At 33.5% G+C, this 21067-nt stretch overlaps 2 protein-coding genes across 2 annotated transcripts in view; both read right to left on the reverse strand.

Moving 5' to 3' along the window:
* LOC127723898 (sodium-dependent organic anion transporter-like) overlaps window positions 1–21067 on the reverse strand; it is a 106261-nt gene that overhangs the window by 52509 nt on the left and 32685 nt on the right. The window lies entirely within an intron of this gene.
* LOC127723372 (ileal sodium/bile acid cotransporter-like) overlaps window positions 3399–21067 on the reverse strand; it is an 88347-nt gene continuing 70678 nt past the window's right edge. Inside the window, exons 3-4 of the mRNA XM_052229949.1 lie at window positions 5105–5309; window positions 3399–4258 (exon numbers count right to left, since the gene is read on the reverse strand). Of these exons, the coding sequence (XP_052085909.1) occupies window positions 3806–4258; window positions 5105–5309 (658 nt within the window). The 3' untranslated portion in view covers window positions 3399–3805. The remainder of the gene's footprint in view (window positions 4259–5104; window positions 5310–21067) is intronic.

The raw sequence follows: 21067 nt of genomic DNA on the forward strand, positions 1-21067 counted from the left end.
TAGTGTAAAGGCTCACGAGAATCAAGAATGAACGCTGTCATTTCAATTACACCCCAGTTCTATTGTTATACTTCATAGTTTCTATTTCAGAAACATGTGTAAATTGAATAGATCTATTGTTACGAATAACAATGGATTTTGACCACAGGGTGTGACGAGCGGGGTTTCTGGAAACCCCTGCTTCTACATCCCGCAAACAAAGTCCATTGTTATTCGTAACAATAGAAATTGATTATTTTTAAAATAGCATGAATATAAGACATTACTAATAGCGTTCAATACAAATTGTTTCATGATATTAAAAACACATTTTAGGAAATTCCAATAGGCATCTGTATGTAATACAAAAATAATCCTTTATTAAAATTCTCTTTTGCTTGAAGGTAATTTTTTTTATCACAGTCATGTGTCTCTATTCTAAAGCATTGATCTGTAAAAAAAATGGGGATTCTAACTACCGGACCCCCCCCCCCCCCCCTTTCCGTTTGTCCAGTGGCCGATACGGGGTTGGACACGACTTGTATTGAAAAGATCAATGCATTTGAATGGTTGGACCCCCCTTTTTCTTTTTAGTTGGGAACCCCCGGGATCAGCCCCTGATTGTCCCCAAAAAGGGAGTTCCTCTGTATTAAATATTGTATGTTGAGCGTGTCTGGTAGTCGGGTTTTTAATGCAGACACACATATCCCTTAGTATGTTCGAATATGAATGTTTGTTTATTCTCGAGAAGAGAGTGAGGGGTTGTTTTTGATAAAATCGTAAGATATAAAATACAGTTATGATTACCTTTATTAAACTGATACAGGTAAGTACTTTGGGTTATAATATTGCCTTTATCTTTAGTCTCTTCTACCAAATCCAACGCTTGCCACAAAAGGTCGTCCGTCTTATACCCGTCCATATTGACAACTGTATACCAGGAGCATGATGTATTTTTTGTTTGTAATAAGAATACACGAAACACGTCAACCTTGACCTCCTGATCCATATTAGCACATAGATTTAACGGGAATATGCAAAACAACTTTGACATTTGTAAAATACACTCGCTTGTCAAAGTTTGAACGAAGATAACCAAAAAAGGGTTACTAGTGGGGTTCATGTAATAAAAAAAATATTTTTATAAATCATTGTTTGCTATCGTTTTTTTTTTTCATTTAATAATCAATGTTAACAAATATAGGGTTTAGAATAGGGTGTAAGCTAGTTATACACCTCGGGATACGGCGTGTCTGGATAAGAAACCCCTCCGGCCTCCGGCCGACGGGATTTCTTATCCAGACACACCTATCCCTCGGTGTATAACTATTACTTATCTATCTGACTGTGCATATGAAATCTCATGTATACTGCAGCTAGAACACTTCCTGTTGTCTTTATCTACCAATTATAGTAACAAATTGATCGTGCAATGTCGATTTCATGTCACGTTACTTTTCTTCACAATTTGGTGTGTTTTTATGAATGGAAAAACGTTTATTTTTTGTGTAAACATTTTCATAACGATACTTGTAGTCATTCAGTTGCGGTATAAAATCAATATTAGGTCAGTGTCAGAAAATATCAACTTTTTTGTATTCGGCACGAAACAGTTGAAGGGCTCAGTAAACCTCGCCCTTTTTCTAAGCCTTATACAAAAAAGTTGATAATTTTCCGACATTGATCTTATATTGTATATCAACGATAATAAGCTTATAAACTTGAAAGATGGATTAAGACGGTTTGCTATACCTGGATGGTTGGACGCACTGCATTTGAAAATCTGTGAAAGTTAAGTTTGAAACACACAATAATTTATCACCTTTTTTAAACATCGACTATCGAGAATGACACAAATAACAACAGACATTTGATTGAATATAAAGTCTTTAAATAGAAACAAGCATCTATGAATCTGTAACAGTTTTGAAAAAAATCAATCAAAGATCTAAAATTACATAGTAACACTACATTTAAGTAAAAAACATGAAAAATTCAAACAAATTTTTTTAGATTATATTAAGCGTTCTCAAGTTATTATATATTCATAAATCCTGAACGACAAAGGTGAAAATTGTCAATATCAATCTTGACCTTCATTTTCTTAGCAGTAAAAAAATATCTATATTACAAAAACCTTGGTTGGAGAGCTTTCAAGTTATTGCACGGAAAAAACATAAAGCGCACCTTGCATATTAATCAGGGACCATAACATTGAAAATCGTCTATATCGACATTTTACCTACATCTGTGCATAAGTAGCAACATATCATAATTTAAAAAGCATTGGTTGAACGGTTTTCTTTAGATTGTTATACTCATAAAAATAAGAAGATGTGGTATGATTGCCATTGAGACAACCCTCTACCAGAGACCAAATGACATAGAAGTTAATAACTATAGGTCACCGTACAGCCTTCAACAATGAGCAAAATCCATACTGGAAAATAAAAAGAAATACTGCGGGAAAGTCATTAAACAATTGGTCTTTCTGTCGTTGAAGATGTAAAACAAAGAATCATGTTACAGTCCACTGTTATTTAAATCTTTGAATCAACTTTTTCATATATTTCACGATAGAAATAACATCACCGATCATCAAATATAACATGCTGGCAATGTTTCATGGAATTTGTCTTCCAAAGGGTGACGGATCAGCAGAAATTCATTCATCAGGCATCAAAAAAGCCATGCTAAAGTTTGTCAAATTTTCTCCACTATCTGCATGGTCAACCCACTTTTCAGAACCTGCCTTAAATTGTTATGTGTTTATTTCTTTTGTCCTGAATATGCTAAATAAAGAACTTACTATTGAATTATAGCGAAATTGATTTCGATTTTTTTTGAATTTTTGGAGTTTTAACGCCAATTGAAAGCACCGCTTTTATGCTATTTCGTGGCGGCCAGTTTTTATTGGTGGGGGAAGCCGTTTGTGCCCGGAGAAAACCACCGACCTTCGATAGGAAAACTGACAATCCTAGTCAATGAAGATTGGAGTCGAGTGCACCCGCACGAATAGCGAAATTTAAGTCAGTTCCGTAATCTAGCTCTCAGATTTTAACTCGTTAAGTAGAAAGCTTTCTTTTATTGATTACAAATTTTAATTTATTTCCTGAAATAAAGCATTTGGAAAATAAAAATTGCACAGATTAATTTAATTTTGGATCACGACTTTCTTAGTTTGAAATGTCAAAGAATGAAAATCTATAATGGTTTTATAAAAAGGTCCAAGTATAATGTAATGCAAGGTAGTAAAGACAAGCGCACGATGTAAACATTATGCTTGACTCTAGAACGACGTATATAAAAATGTAAAAACAATTGTATTTTTAAAAATACGTGGTCTCTAAAGGCTTTTTTTATATAGTTGGAGATTGTGATATAATATAACTCAAAAATGTTATAAAATCTCAAATCACTCATTGCCGATAAAACGTATTTGAAGGATCATTACTGACAAGATTGTTAATGTGAAATAAGTGACATTTCAGAAACAGGGGATGAACACCAATGCATCTTGGAATGTCAAGAAATGTAAAACAAACAAAAAAAGAAAATTCACCAAGATAAAATATTTTAATGCAAGAATAGATGTCTTGTAGCTACAGAATAGAATCAAAACGTTGTATACATCCTCGTCCGTTGGTGTCTGGCGGACAATTGTCTCTTTGAAATTTTTACCACATCTTATTTATGCAAGCTATATTTTACACTGAAAGATGTCGACATAAAATAGGCTGTACACATTTATGACGATGATAAATAGAAAAGTAAATTTTCAAAATAAGATATACAAAATGTCTGATACACCATATTAATTCCCATTTCAATCTTGAGAAGCAATTGTTATGGAAATTTGGTAAATATTTTCCTTCTTTTCCTTTGATTCGTTTTCATTCAACGATTTCTTCTTTCTTGTGACACAGTTAATGTATATTCTGTAGAGAAGAGTGAATATTGTAAGCGAAGTAACTGAGAATACTCCAAAGATCAAAGAAAAGACAACTATTTTTGTTGCATCATCCGTTTCAAAGGATAAATATATTAAAGTCGTTGACAGGGCAACATTCTGCGATGATACCTCGATGCCGATGGTTCGACATTGTTTGTGAGAAAGACATGCAATTCTGGAACCTGCATATCCGACAGAAAGTCCAAACCACGGTAGAACAATTGCTAAAAGAATCATTTTCCAATCTGAACTGAACAATCCGGGATACAGATACATATTTATGGCAAGTACTATTACAATGAAAAGCATTCCAAGCACTCCTCCAGCCTAAAAAATAATAACAATAATAAAGAGTTATTAAGAGCTACGACGGATGCCACATGTGGATCAGGATCTACTTACCCTTCCAGAGCAACTGGCATCCACCCGGATGTTGGTGGGACTCGTTTTGCTCAGTCTTTAGTTTTCTATGTTGTGTTTTGTATACTTTTGTTTGTCTTTTGGTCTTTTCTTTTTTTTGCCATGCGTTGTCAGTTTATTTTGGACTTATGAGTTTGAATGTCCCTTTGGTATCCTTCGCCTCTCTTTGCCATGGCGTTGTCAGTCTTTTTTCGACTTGTGAGTTTGAATGTCCCTTTGGTATCTTTCGCCTCTTTTTGCCATGGCGTTGTCAGTCTATTTTCCGACTTCTGAGTTTGAATGACCCTTTGGTAACTTTCGCCTCTCTTTGCCATGGCGTTGTCAGTCTATTTTCCGACTTGTGAGTTTAAATGTCCCTTTGGTATTTTTCGCCTCTCTTTGCCATGTCGATGTCAGTCTATTTTCCGCACTGTGAGTTTGAATGTCCCTTTGGTATCTTTCGCCTCTTTTTGCCAAGGCGTTGTCAGTTTATTTCCGACTTGTGAGTTTGAATTCCCTTTTGGTATCTTTCGCCTCTCTTTGCCAAGGAGTTGTCAGTTTTTTTTCGACTTCTGGGTTTGATTAACTTTTATAGTTATTTTGCCTCTCAAGTTATTATTTTTTTTACAATTTTTCAAACCTATCTGAATGGTACATTTTGTTGATAAATAATTGAAGGAATTAGTTGGTCACATGACCTTTCTATCGTGCCTCAGTAAGCATAACAATTAACTTAAGGATTCTTGTTTGGTACACATTAAAATAAAAGAATACCTTCAAAATATATGTCGCGAGCTTTGGTAGCTTCTTCAATATAACCATTCCAATAGCTACAGGAACAAGTATCGTAACCAAGGAGATGACTATGATGACGTATGGCACAGTAAGCGTCGATGTAATGAAACTACGGGAATACACCCACAAGTTCAATGGCATCATTCCTATTGCAACCGTTGTGGCAACTGTTGTCATGCAAACGCTGAAATTAGATGGAAATAATGACTGATTTATTCTTTTTGCATAATCATAATCATAATATTTATACATGTAACATTTAATAATAAAAAAAGGATAATAATAAAAATACTTAACTGGTGTATGGAGAATCCCCTTCACGTGTGGCTACTCACGATCATACTATCATTATTTATAAGTTGTTGTACTTCAATGTCATGTTTCAAATGAATATGAAACCTGTGATACATCATGTGGAGTCGTATGCACGGAAGGTCCATTTTGTATCATTGTCAACAAGTGGAACCTCGAACCTCATAAACTTCCAGTTCCAAAACATAACTGCTTCTTGAAATTGCATATACTTCTCTAATATAAGCAGTTTTATTACATTGCTTGCAATGAATTATCGTGGTTTCCCTGTGAAATAAAAACCGATAATTTCACATGTGAAATAAACTCGGTTATTTCACTCATCTGACGTCAAACAACAATAGGCGTTGTCAAGACGTTGTCGACGACGTTGCATCAAAACAAATTGTGAATGCGTAGAAAAAGATATAGTTCCTTACATTTTCTACTTTATTTCCATTAAAAAGCCCATTATCAATGTAATAAAAAAGAATAACTAATCAAAGAATTCAAATATCGAAAAATATTCAACTCGTGACCGAACAACACTAATAATTAACTCATGCGCTACGTTATTCTTTTTATTACATATTTGGATTCCAAGTTCTGCTGTGAATTCCATTTTCGTTAATGAGACATTCTAAATAATGTATTTTGCATATAAAAACAATATTGATCGAGGTTTTGTCAGTTTACACAGCAACAATTTTGTCTGCTTGAACAACATTTTTCTAAAAAGAAAGGATAAAGCATCCACATTCTTGGGCTTCTTGAAATAGTAAAAATACCATAGGCTCATAGTACATCGTAGATTTTGAATGCACTTCTAAATGAATGACCGCACAGATGCATTGAGATAAAGTGTCAGGTTTTGGTTCATCTGGTTTGCGCTTTAATCATTTTCTACCATAGTCCTCAACTGCATCAACCAGTAACCTGAAGTTCTTGTTCCAATTGATGGGCTCGGGAAGTCCATATTTCAGGCCGTTGGCTAAGTTGTTCATTGTTTAAGATGCCACGATGTCTGCAGTTATAATACGACCAGCGGGACTATATTTGAAGGGGGACGATGAACAAGATCAATTGGGAGGATTGATTTTACATCCCTCAGAGTAAATGTCTCTAATACCCTCTTGTTGTGGAAAATGTTAAAAGCAATAGGTTTGTTGAAGGTATATGAAATGATAGTTGTAGTTATACATTTGAGGTAATCATGTATTGTTTTCTGCACAGATTTTTGGTGGAAAACTGTGGGAGTGTTTTGGGCCTCTTGAAAAAGTGAATTGAGCTTTGATAAAGGTGTGAAAAGAGCTTAGTTTGAATATAGTGAATTCCCAAAGGTTTATGAACAGAGGATAACAAACCATCTATAGACACGGTGTGAACTGAAGGTTTTGTATATGTTCGATAACCGTGAATCCTATTGTGTCGACCATAGATTTTGAATAATTTTAATTTGTTGACATCTGTGATGATAGTCAAGTTACTTTCAAAATAGGTATCAGTAATGGGTGTACTGAAAGTTTAACAGTTTTTCCGATTACATTGAATGGTAGTAAATGAAGGTGACAGTAGTTTGTCGATGTTCAAATCTTTTAAATCAATTAGGCAGTCACAAATCAAGGTAACAAACAAAGACTGAGTGAATCGCATGAACTCTTATAGGACCGAGACCTGGTGCGTCGACAAGGTAACCGTCTCTTGCTATAGCGTCACCCACCATGCGAAAACAAAAATGGCAAAATTACAGATAAGACGACTTTACTGGTGTCCAGTGATCTGATACTGGAGACACCGATACATCGTATCAGTCAACCAATTCGTGATGGTGACTGTAAACGAAATGTTTTTATTTGCATGAACAACACAACGGGTGCTACATCCGGAGCAGGAACTGACCTTCCAGGGCACCTGCGTTCACCCCCAGATTTTTTAAGTGCTGCTCAATTTTTAGTTTTCTATGTTTGTTATTGATGTTTTTTCTTTTCGTCGATTTTCTTATGGAACGTGATTTTTAATTGTCCCTTGGTTTCGTCTCTTTTTTTAAAGAAACCCGAAGATTATTGAATTCATTATAATACTTGTGTTTTCTTTATACACTCAAATGATTTATATTGATATAAATACATAAAATATTACCTCAAACACACATCTCCGGATGAATAGAAAGTAATCAAATTAGATAAACTTCCTCCGGGACAGGTTGCTAGAATAAGTAATCCTAGTGCATCATACTTATTCAATTGAAACGCATGTGCAAATCCAAATGCCGTTAACGGATATACTATAAATTGCAATACCATTCCAATAATGACAGGAACTGGTTTCTTTATCTGCTGCAGTAGTTTTGTAGTTTCTATGGTACAACCGAGCGACATCAATATTACGGCTAAAATGACAATCATTAGTATGTCTGATGTCTTTTTTATGAATCTTTTAGTCGGATCGCCATCTTCTGTCGCCATTAAATCTGCTGTGACATTGTATGATCCACTATTTTGCGTCGATGTCATATTATCAAACATGTTCACCCAACTTCCTGTTGTTTCCATCTACGAAAAAGTAATTTAAAATCAAACAGGAAAATCTGCCATTTATTCCAAGACGGGAAGAAAAAATATACAGGAACACGTTACAATCTAAGTAAACATATAACTGATAGATGTGTTTAGATTTGAGATGTGCTTGGAATGGAGGTATTCTAATCTAATAATAATCAATATATTGAGAGAGAGTTGCTATGTGTTTTCAAAAAGTTTATACTTTGCACTTTTTTAATCGTAAATAATGTCGATACTGTACTATGGTCCTTGCGAGCTCATTTGATGAAAATACAAATCTCCTTTATAAACATTTGGATTTGTAATTTAATAGCCAATTACATTCCACCTCCTTTGTTCTACCAGGGGTAATCTGGATCAGGTCACCCCTACCAGATCACCCTGGCTTGAGTTTCTTTGTTCTGCATGCTTTCCTTTGTTCTGTAACATTTTGGCGGGAATGTCAAATCCACAATAAAACTTAGAAATATTTATACGGAAAAGACTAACTATCAAAATTTATGCTAAAAACAAAAAACAGTGTTTATGCTAGGAATCGAACTCATGACCTTTAGCATATAGACCACTAGTCTTTTTTTTTTTATCTTTACATATAGACCACGAGTCATACCCCTACAGCAGGACGACTGGATACAAGTTTGTGTTAATTTAACATATTCAAACATTGTGTCCGGGGTTCATAAAAGGTATATACTACATAGTAATATATAAAGTATATTATTTTGATTGTGTGGCGTTCTAAACTAGATTTTATGAAGCGTAAATGGTTTTTTAACTAATCTAGAACAGCTGGGATGTAAAATAGTTATCCCATTCGAACTTGGTGTGTCAGTGTAAGATCACCCTCTGGCCTCCGGCCATTGTGATGATCTTACACTGACACACCGCGTCCTCATGGGATAACTATTACTGAAACAAGTATCCAGTAATGCCAAGGGAAAAAATGTCAATAATAACAGATGTGCATCCTACAACAATAATCAAAATTCATATACCGCATAGTTAACTATAATAAAAGGCCCCGGGAATGACAAACAATTATTATTATTCTTTAACTTTTCATGCTTATTCTTTTATAATCTGTACGGATATGTCTATCAATCCGGAATCTTTCGATGTGTTATTATAGCGTGAATATGATTCTAGTTTATTATTGGCTTGCTAGGGCTGAAGGTTATATATAAATTCTTACATTGGTACCAGTGGATTTTTGGATTTATCCAATCGAAATAGTTGAATTAAATTTCGATAATCTTACTATCGAGATTGGAAAAATCCGATATCCACAAGTTACTGTGTAATAATCTGTTTCACTTATGATTGTCAAATACATTTTCATTTTAGTTAAACGAAAAAAAAACCTTCGGGTGCCTTCCACATTCCACAAAGTTGTCAATTTCTCTAACAGCTGTCAGCACATTTCGATTAATTCAGTAAGCTGATAACGGCTATGATAACTCAGCCAATCTTCTATAGAAATAATTTACAACCACATGTTGATTAATTATTTTTAAACAATGTGTCCAGAAAGGGTTAAATTGCCAAAGAATTAGAGAAATTCTATGTATTTTCTTTTAAATACAAGACGTGTAAATGCATGTGGCAAAAGTGTAAGACAGAATAAAAATGAAACGAGATACGAATATCTGACAGAATATTGCCCTGTAAATATATGACAGACTTTATCAAAAAGGTTTAATAAAACTTGTTAGATTTTCATATTCGATGGGCCTTAACTTACATAGATGTAAGCAATTATAGATCACCATACGGTCTTAACAATGAGCAAAACCAAAACCGTATACCGTATAAAACAACCCCAAAGTGCAGTAGAGTAATATGTTTATCGCTGGACTTCTCCCGTTCGAGATGAAAACTCATGCTTGACAGTGCGGATTGTATGAATACAGTCATTTGCAGTCTGCATGCCGGTGGCGTTAACTATGGTCCGCTTGTTAAGAATGTCACACTCTTTGCACGCCAAATAACATTTAAATCAACTCTTCGGGCAAATCCCTAAGTGACCTGTTACAAGGCAAACTTTTTTGAGCTATCTAATAGACGTGTTAGGAAATGGATTTAAATACTGCGCTGATGTTAAATAACAATACCGATACAAGATTTAGGTGTGGACTTTCTCAAAATGTAATTGCATTGAAAAGTAGACCGGCGTAGTCTAGTTAAGCTTTGTGGTGTGTTTGATACAATATGAAGCGAACGGTTAACGTCGACTCCAAATTTTAAGACGTGCATTGGCCTTAAGCAGATTTTCATACATTCATTCACATTTGTTTGATTTCGGAGTGCAAAACAAAACTTTGAAAACAAAATATATGTAGGGGTCAAGAATTGGAATGACGGATTGTATGGCCACAAGTCCAAATATAAACATGAAATTATTATTAGTAGAATATGTTTAATAGTCAAATAACTCAGTTTGCCTCCACAAGTCCAGCACACAATTCAACAATTTGATTTGATTCATGTCTTGGATGTCTATATAAAGTTCCAACAACCCTTAATGTATTTTAACGTCTGGTGGCGTGTCCGACATAAACTTGACATTATGAAATTCTTCTATATTTAGTTTTTTTGCGTTTTCTTTTTTCCCTGTGCGGTTTTGTATTATTTTGTGTCTCCTATATGGCGTAACAATTGGTGGAAGGTTTGCATAAATCTTATCACATAAATTAACACAGTTTGGAGGAAAATCCAATTCCAAGTTGCTGTCAATTTCTTGGAAGAAGGTTGTCTTGCTGCGCATCGTTTTAATGTTCAAAGAATACCACTTTTCAAGAGCCGTATGTGATTCGTATTGTCGACTACTATCTGGGTATGAATGCCATGAATGGACAAAAGGACGAAAGAACGGACGGGTGGACCCATCCACTCATCACTATGTACCGTCCAATTTAGAAAGCGGAGTGTATAGTGAATATGAGGCAAAACAAAATGAAGAAAATCGAAAAAAAAAAAAAAAATTTCCCGACATATAATTTAGCAGGCTTTGCAAGAGGTGAACATGACTATTCCATTTTCAAGCTATCCTCCTTATCCAAAGATAATAAAATTAACTTCTCCATATGAAATTTTAACGCCACTTTCAACAATATCTCAATTTAATCGTGCTGATCTGTTTTGTTGGTGGAGGAATCCGTGGATACCAAGAATAAAAACTTCCGACCCTTCACCGAAACGTAAATTTAACATGCTTGAAGAAGGACCAAAATGTAGTAATCTTTTTAAAATTTAGATCGATAACATATTTTGTCCGACAAACTAATTGACAAAAGTTGATAGAAAGAAAAAAAGGTCAGTTGAAATGTGAATTAGAATAATTAATTCACACATTTTAGCGTTTTTTTTTAGGTATTGTTCCTTTTTAGCATTACATTAAATTAAAATAAATAGATATTAAAATTGAGTACGCCTTTGTTTCATTCTTTTATTTTTTTTACTTGTCAAGTACACATATTTCTAGTTTTTTTATTAGATTTTTTAAGCTACACATTTCTCTATTCTAGAAAATGATGTAAAAATAATGAGATGTGGTATGATTGTCAAAGTAGATAAATATCTACCAGATACCAAATAACGTAATGTGTGCAATTATAGGTCACCCTATGACCCCAACAAGGAGCAAAACTCATCCCGCACAAAAGCTATGAAGGCCCCGACATGAAAATTATATATTAGATAATTTTCAAATAAAGGAACATTTTGAACAAAGATTGATGTATAGTAAAACAACAGTGCACACGCTGTTATGTGTCGCCTGCTTTACTGATAATTGGTTTTATTTTGATAGTCCTAAATATAAAGCTTTACTACAAGTATCACATAAAGTTAACATGATCCAAGAAAATGAGGCCAAGGTCAGATAAACCAAACAGGAAATACATGAACACATTACAATCATTCCATACACCAAATATAGGTGACTAAGAAACAAACTTAACTAAGAAAATTTAAAATTGATCAATGAACCATGAAAACGAGACCAAGGTCAAATGAACCATGCCAGACAGACATGTACACCTTACAATCAATCTATGCATTAAATTCAGTTGACCTATTGCGTATAGTATCTAAGAAACAAACTTCATCATGAAATTTTAACATTGACCAATGAACCATGAGAACGAGACCAAGGTCAGATGAACCATGCCAGACAGACACGTATACCTTACAATCAATCCATACACCAAATATAGTAGACCTATTGCTTATAGTATCTGATATATGGACTTGACCACGAAAACTTAACCTTGTTCACTGATCCATGAAATGGGGTCGAGGTCAGATTAAAACTGTCTGACAGGCATGATGACCTTGCAAGGTACGCACATACTGAATATAGTTATCCTATTACTCATAATAAAAGAGAAATTAACATTACAAACAATCTTAACTTTTTTTTCAAGTAGTCACTGAACCATGAAAATGAGGTTAATTAAGGACAATGGACATATGACAGACGGAAATTTCATAGCATAAGGCATCTATATACAAAGTATGAAGCATCCAGGTCTTCCACCTTCTAAAATAAAAAGCTTTTAAGTAGTTTGTTAACGCCGCCGCCGCCGCCGCCGGATCACTATCCCTATGTCGAGCTTTCAGAAATCGCAGGCTCGACAAAAAACGGATTCGAATGTGATTTGATTGCAGTGTTTTTTTGTATTCATTTATTTTGATCACTTTACAGATTTTCCTTGTAGTCATTCAACAAATTAGAAAGAAATGGGTCAACAACGGTCTTAAACTTAATCGATCACTGCTATGAAACAATGCAATTTTATGATAATAATATTGATAATAAATAAAAACCAATTGTTCAGAGAACAATTGAAGGTCTTTCCACCCATAAAGATCTATTTTGATATAGAACTATTACAATTCGGTTTAAAATATCATATCCAGCGTCAAATGATAGCTTATTGTACACTAATTCCAAAAATATATGGTTTCTATACATTTTTTTTCTAAATAAGTGAGATAAATTGTTACTTCCGGTTTGAAAAAATGTCACTTCTGGTTTTTTTTTATAGTTTACTTGAAACTGATTCCAAAAATATATGGTTTAATATACTTTTACATTAAATAAGTACAAAAAATAGTTACTTCCGGTTGGCTTATCCATGATCAAGTGGCTTGCAACGTAATGCAAAAAGTCCCGTGACTTTATCATGTATACATATGAGGTAAAAGCAAAGGTCTATATCTAGAACGTCAAATTTACCTTTGACCTTGAGCTCAATTTCAAGTTCATAAACCAAGGGCTTCAAATCAAAAGACTATAGGTCTTAATTATATATGGTTAATGAGTTATATCACTATATGCCTAATTTTTAATATAAGAGGGGAGAAAACTCAAATTTGATGTTAGTGTACCCTTTTAACCAAAATTTATGTGTTACGACATGTCGCAACTTACAATTCAGTAAAAATATGTTGTCGATATCTTATACGGTTTTTGAAAAGAATTGAAAATAAGCTAAAATTTAAAATATGACCTCGACCTCTGGCCTTGATCTTATTTTCTTTTTTTTTTGGACCAAGGACCTGAAATCAAAAGATCCTAGGTCTCTATCACTTATGGTTTATGAGATAGAAATGCATATCACTTATATCAAATGCATAAGGGGAAATAACTCTCATATGGATTGTTCGTATGTCTTCGGTCAAAATTAGACAAATCATGCGAAGGATATAACGAGCAATTTTATAAAATAAATTTGTCGCTTTCTTATACGGTTACGGAGGAGATGCAGTCACAAGGAAAATAGTGTTCGGGAAGATAAGTCCTTCAAGAAAAGTATTCGGTTACGCAGGGTAATTTCAAAGGCGCATAAAATGTTCGATATCATATACCAAACATCTAAGCGACATCTTGCGAAACAAAATTTATACGCAAGAAATAAAAGTGGCGGGAGAAGAAAAAAAAAATAATAATCAGAACAAATACAATAGGTCTTTCCACCGAAAAGTGGAAAGACCTAATAATGTTGTTTTGCTGGATCCTCCTCGGTGTATTGCGGAATAAATTGTTATCATTTTATTGTTCAAAAATCATCTCAGCATTATTAAACAAACCCATACAGGTAGTTTCAATGAATGATAAGCTGTGGTTTTTGAGATGGTCCCCACAATAGCCTGTAGTGGGATTGGTATTTAACATCAGCGTCAAAATCGTATTGACTTTTCTAACACGTCTAATATACAGTCCTTTTACAGTGGAAGTCGACATTTTTACCCTTCATCCCGAACCACTTTATATACGCATGAAAAATTTGCCACTGGAAGTTAGCCAAACAGCTCACCAGTCCATTCAAGTAAATTTAGTAAAGATAGACACGGCCCGAGTGTGAATGACATTCAGGGGTGATTGACTCTTAGACTTCTTCTTTACATTAAGAATAAGCTGGGGAAAAACATTTTAAGATATTCTGAAATCATACAAAATTCAAATCCTTGGTCAAATTAAAATTTGTAATAGACGATATTTTAAAATTCGGAACCATAAAACAGTTTCAATAATAATACTTACCTTACGTATGAAAAGTTTATTGACAAATTACAAACGAACATGTCACATGTTAAAAATCCATTACTGCTGAATTCGTTTTTCATGACCAGGAAATACATATTATGTTTTCAAATTTATTATACTACAAATGTATATTGTACTATAAGACGCCGAAGGTGACTTGTTACACCCTTTGAACTAGACGTGTCGCATTGTCATTCATTTAGATAGTTTGCACCTATTATTCAAATGTCTAATTCGATTTTTCACCTGTTACAAAAACAGGATACGTCATTTATTACAATTACTTACAATAACATATATGATAAAGTTGTGTCGTCAAAATCGTTGACTTTCTTTCCTTCATTTTTCTCATTTTAGCAATGACGGAGCTTGATACTTATAACTTTAATGCACAGCAAAAAAAAGATAGTTATATTTAGATTTCCCGATTCTTTTATAACTAGTACCGACTACAAGGATGAAATGTGGTACAGAAATATGAATACCGGGAAATTTCTAGTCCGTTGAAAAAATCCATGCGGAAGGGGGTATTCCATTGTGCTGTGCGCAATATATATTCAGGTCGAGTCCGGTTGGAAGGGGCGTTAAATGTAATGCCTCATGTAGACAGAATGTCACGGTTTCTTACCCTTTGAAGAACCAATGCAACATGGTAGGTTGACTGTTTTCCCTTCCCAGCATACACCCTGTTTAAGGTGCCAAACCACCAATTCAAAATACCTATATATATTGCGGTATAACATTTTTCCTCAAGTTCATTGTTTTCTGTTTAGTAATAATTTAATAATAAGATCTGTTTTGTTACATCTTGTGATCCGTTTATTTGGCAATGGCCAATGGCAGTCAGCAGGGTTTAAGAACATCAGTTGTTCGACCTGCTAGTTAAATGTGTTTTGTTAAAATATACTTTTTCACTCATTTAGTCTTTGGAAAATGTTGTTTGTGCTGTATTTGGACCCCTATACATATATATATATGTATATATATATATTTATATAGAAGTCTATAAAAAAGACCAACCAGCAAATTTAATATGTACCGGTTGTCTAGGATAGACGATACTGCGCAGATAAGGAAAAAATTATATTAGTCTAAAGATTTGCACAACGGTACTAATATAAGATGGTAATATACGAAGCTGATGTTATAAAATCGTGTTGACAAATGTTTCGGGTTAACAAATAGCCTTCGTCAGTGTCAATAATTTTAACAATACTGACTGTATGTGTAAAATAGCTCAGTAATACAGGTAAGTTTTGGTCTATTGATTTAATCCAAAATCTTGAACATCATAATATAAAACAAAACTCGATACTCAAATATACGTGACTGTGTATATTTACATCCCAAAACGAGTGAAAAATAAAACTGCTAGTATTTCTTATTGATGCCGTTTGGATGATGTACATTTAGTTCCTTTATCCAAAAACTTTCCCGAACCTGTCGCTGGGCATCACTCCAGCGGATGTTCTGTTCAATCACTAGGATTTTCATGCGGTTAAAGTCATTAAATTGTGACCCAATTGTCTGAAATGCTGAGAAACTGGGAGAAGTGGCTTCTTAGAGGTACCACTCCTATGGCCATTGAGGCGTTTGTGGAAAGGCTGCTTTGACTCTAAGATTTCAACTCACTCAGGCAAAGTTGACATTAAAAGTAATGTCCTTTTCTCGTTTTGGTCATACAACTTCTAACGTTTCTACGTATTTACATATCCCTGGCTCGATAAAGGTTGATACACAAAAGAGCCCCGGATGCACAAAGTTCATAAAGTGTTATTTACATTTACAACCTGATACAATGTTACTGTTGATATGTCCTCATTTTTAACCTTCTTAAGAATGAAAGTTATGCCACAAGTAAGAAAAAAATAAATTAAAACAGCACTTTATAAATTCCATGCGTCCGAAGCGATTATCTCGATTTACCATCAACAGGAACGCCCGAAGCCGAATATTTGAAAGCCAAGAATGTATAAGGACCGAAACAGTTGAAGAGCTAAATGACCATTAAGAACATACAAAAAAGGCAAATTCCATCTAAGGTTATACCATTCTCTCAATTTGTTTTGCCAATATATCGGTTTGTAAGTACAAATATAGTTAAACAGATAGTTTAATTACTTCCCTTTCTGAATAAATCTGTAAATGAACAGATTTTGACAACAAATCAAACGACAATAAATTTACAAAAGTCATGTAAGGATTACAAATGAGGTAAAATTAAGTAACAGGTAATGAACCATCCACTTCATTTGAACTTTGGTGGATAGTTTTCTCATTGGCAATCATACCACATCTCCTTATTTTTATAATGAGGCCAATAGGGATGATATGTGACTAGCCACGTGATTTCCATGCTTGTGGAGGTACTTGGCCTAAAATTGGCTTATATCATATTTATCTAGTACATACTGAAAGAAAACATGCTATCAAGTTATTATGACAGATTTGTTGAAATACTAATGTGCTGGGTCTTTTTCATATCGACATATGGAGTATTGAATTAACTTTTTAATTAACAAATACATAAATTTATAAAGTACACATCTATTTTTTATTTTCTTTTAAGCTTATACAGTTTGACAGTTTAATGATGCATGTTTTAACTAGACATAGCATGCGAAGCGTAACAGTTTAAGACGTATTTTCCTAAGTGACACCTAAAATATGCATTAGATATGCTACATGTATTATAATGATGCAATTTTAATGATTTTAACTACATGTTTGAAAACTATATAGAGCAGATAATATTGAATTTTAAACACACATGTAACCAAAGTAATGCGGTATGGTATACCGTTTCTCAAATACTTCGAAACGACAACTAAACACCATTCAATTAAGTCTTAAGGGAGTTGAAGGAACTATCTGAAAACAAGCTTAAATTTGATTTTTTTTAATTTATTTTCAATTTATATATTATTTATCAAGTAAATTATATTTTAAATCTACCATACTAACAACTCTTACGACTTCTTTTGACCTCTTTGATAAATGTCTAATATTGTTTTGAAAATTGAACAAAGAGTTGCTCTACAACATCATAAATTCGATTGCTACATAACTTTCTCGATCTCAGGCAAATATCTATAATATTGCGCGTTTAAACCTCATATTTAATTTCTACATTAAGACATCATTATAACACTCTTACGACAAAATACATATTCCTGTTTAAATAAACTTCCTGATCGTCTTAAAGATACCTGCATTCGTCTGGAAACTTAAATGCTTTACACGTTTAAGAAGGCAATAGCGTTGAAAAGTATATATAACGGGAGACAGTCTTACGTTGAGAAGTAGTTGCCGTTGGTTGCTGTATATCATATTTGTTTTTCTTTTATTGTTTTGTAAATAAATCAGGCCGTTAGTTTTTTGTTTGAATTGTTGTGCACTTGACATTGTTGGGCCTTTTATAGCTTGATTTACGGTATGGGTTTTGCTCATTGTTGATGCTCATTGTTGAAGCCCCGTACGGTGACCTATAGTTACGAACTTCTACGTCATTTGGATTCTCGTGGAGAATTGTCTTATTAGCAATCATACTAAATATACTAATTTTTATACCTGTAACACACCAATCAAAAGAATACGGAAGAAAAGGGTGTTTTACTTAACTTTTCATGTTTTTGACAAACAATTTAAAAAGTAAAATATACAGATTGTTTCAACTTTGGTTAGTTCCTTTCTTTAAGCTTAAAACTTTGAATTATATGTCATATTTAAAGCTGAAAAGCATCCAGACTTTATATTCAGTATAGAAATAAAATTGTTTGTTTACAAAATTTACGTGATGTTGATATTTTACGGCGTTTGTCTCACAATGAGTGTCATGGTGGGTCACAATTATTTGCCAAGGTGCACTACAGAGGTGCAATCATCTTTTCATACTTTTGGTCATCGTTTTTTGGATTTTGTAGTTGAAATGATACGTGATACACAGATAGCAAAACAAAACAAACAACTCATGAAAATAAAACAACACGTTATAAATGTTATTCGTCCGAAGTGCTTTTCTGGATTTACCTTCATCAGAAACGCTCATAACCAAATATTTGAAAGCCAAGGATTTATAAAAAACCGAAACAGTTGAAGAGCTTTATTACCAAAAAGGAAGGTATTGCAGAAATGCTGACCAAAAGAGTAGCCTTGTATAAAGAAATATGGTCAGCTAGACTTCTAACTTAAGATCTAACAGTTAGACCCAACTAAATGGAGTGTTTGTTTGGATATATACATACGCAGCCTCGTCCAGTCTGCATGGGGACATTAAATCCGATTTCTTGCATTTTTACATTGTCACGTTCTCTCCACGTTAGAAATTCTTACAACTCTTTGAGAGCCCAAAAGGTGTCCGGCTGTAAAACTAAGTTGCAACATTTTCATTTCAATATAATCTTTTTTTCCAGAAGCATTAAAGTTTTCAATGCATTTATCAACGTCCGCCCACTATGCAAAACTTACGTATATGATGTATTGTTTAATTTGTTATTGTCCCAAATATGTATGTGTATGTTTACTTGTTTTTGTTAATATGTCTTTTTGATTGAATTAAGTCATTTCAATTAATATTTTATAGTGTGTCTTTCTATGTTGTAATGTTACACTAATATTTCAGGTTATGGTGAAGGTTGGCGCCTGTTAAAACGTTTAAACCCGCTTCATTCGCTTGCACCTGTCCTAAGTCAGGAACCTGCCTTAGTAAGTCTACGTGTCATCGTACGTTCATCGTAATTAAATCGTAGGTTTTACAGCCGTTTCACAAAGCCGTCGTAAGTTAAGATGAGAGTAAATAATACTTAAAATCCTGGCGTAAGTTACTACAGCTATACCCAGTCGTATCTCGATAGTATTTTTTTCCGCGAATATGAATTAAACCATATCTAAAATGGCTTTATTCTCGATCAAGATGCCGCAAATGTTAGATAAGAAGAATCATCAATATTAGAAGCACACTTTCTTCATTTGATCATTTTGAAAATGAAATGGATATTATATCCAGATACAGACTGGATAGACACAGTATTAATGAAATAACATTGGCAATAGAACCATATATAAAACATGATACGAATAGGTCCTATGCACTTACTCCTGAAACGCAGGTTTTATTAGCTTTGCGCTACTCACTGGTTCTCCGGTTAAGCGCCCATTTTATGACGCTGATTTGTCCCACCGTAACAAAGCAAAATTAACGACTTCGAGTTATATACCCGTAGCTTGTTATACTTATATCTGAGATTTTTATATTTCTTTATTATCTATATTTTTAATTTTATGTTTTATAAATGACGGAATCATTGAAATGTAATCTCCGTTCACGTTTTGGTGAAGAGTGCTTTTTTTTCACGTCCGCACTTCTATCGAGTATGGCATGCCAAATAAACATTTTAGATAATAATTACCGATGGCGAATATATAAATTACAGATCAATAACTTTCATTGTAATTCAGACAACATAAGAAGACACCATGTGACAATTTTAATTAGTCAATTGTTTTAGTGTAACAGAGTTGCTTTTTTTCTTAGATCTACAAAAAAACACAAAAAAAAACGAACTGGATGTTTTTATATCAATATTAATGCAAGTAAATAATTTTAACCCGTTTTCAATATTAAAGATCTGAAACTTTTATTATTAATATAAATTTGAAACAGAATTTAATACGATTAAACAATTATGCAGGTAGTCATAAAAATTGCTATGCCTAATGAGTTTAATAAATCATATTGCACAGGGAGAGAATCTTTTAAATACTTTCTTTCATTAAAAATGAAATTACGACGTCGGCTGAGAGGACATGGCATGTATTGTCCGTAACATTTATTAACAACACCTTGTACAAATATTCTTTTCGAAAATAAAAACAGTTAAAAAGAACAAACAAAACTATCCGTCATAATGATATATGAGGGTCTGGATTAGGGGGAAAAAGAGGGGGGTGGGGGTTTTATATTTCTGTATTCTGTAATACTTTTGACCATTTTTCTCTATTCAGTAAGAAATATGCTCATTCTGTAAATTCTTGTGTTCAGATCGTGCATATGAAAATTTCCTGTTGTATCATGATTTCAACATGATATATCTTTCTGTCTGTATCAACGACATATGTATGACGACACTACTTGTGACCCCTCATCCCTGAATCTGTCACTGTACTGCATAAATGATACCATTTATCAATTTTTATTAATATCTGATTAAAACAAAACACGGGGAAAAAGCTATTTTAATTTCTTTGTAATAATTTGGATATCTGGGATAATAAGCAGTAGATAAGATGACATTAGGTATATTTGATCATACATGTATTTGGTTTGTAATATGAGGTACTAGTACTGCAATCTAATTAAAGTACCGGTAGTAAATCGTCAAAAGTAGATTTAAGAGATATCTGAAATCTGATAGAATTAAAATTCGATCACCTGAACTAGATATTATCCTTGATAGCCCAACTGTCCAACAAAATATGAAAATATTGCCAATCAATCAATTGTTTTGGAGATTATTAAAATATATTTAACATTTATTGGTA

This window comes from Mytilus californianus, unplaced genomic scaffold (assembly GCF_021869535.1).
Source record: "Mytilus californianus isolate M0D057914Y unplaced genomic scaffold, xbMytCali1.0.p SCAF_13, whole genome shotgun sequence".
Lineage (NCBI taxonomy): Eukaryota > Metazoa > Mollusca > Bivalvia > Mytilida > Mytilidae > Mytilus > Mytilus californianus.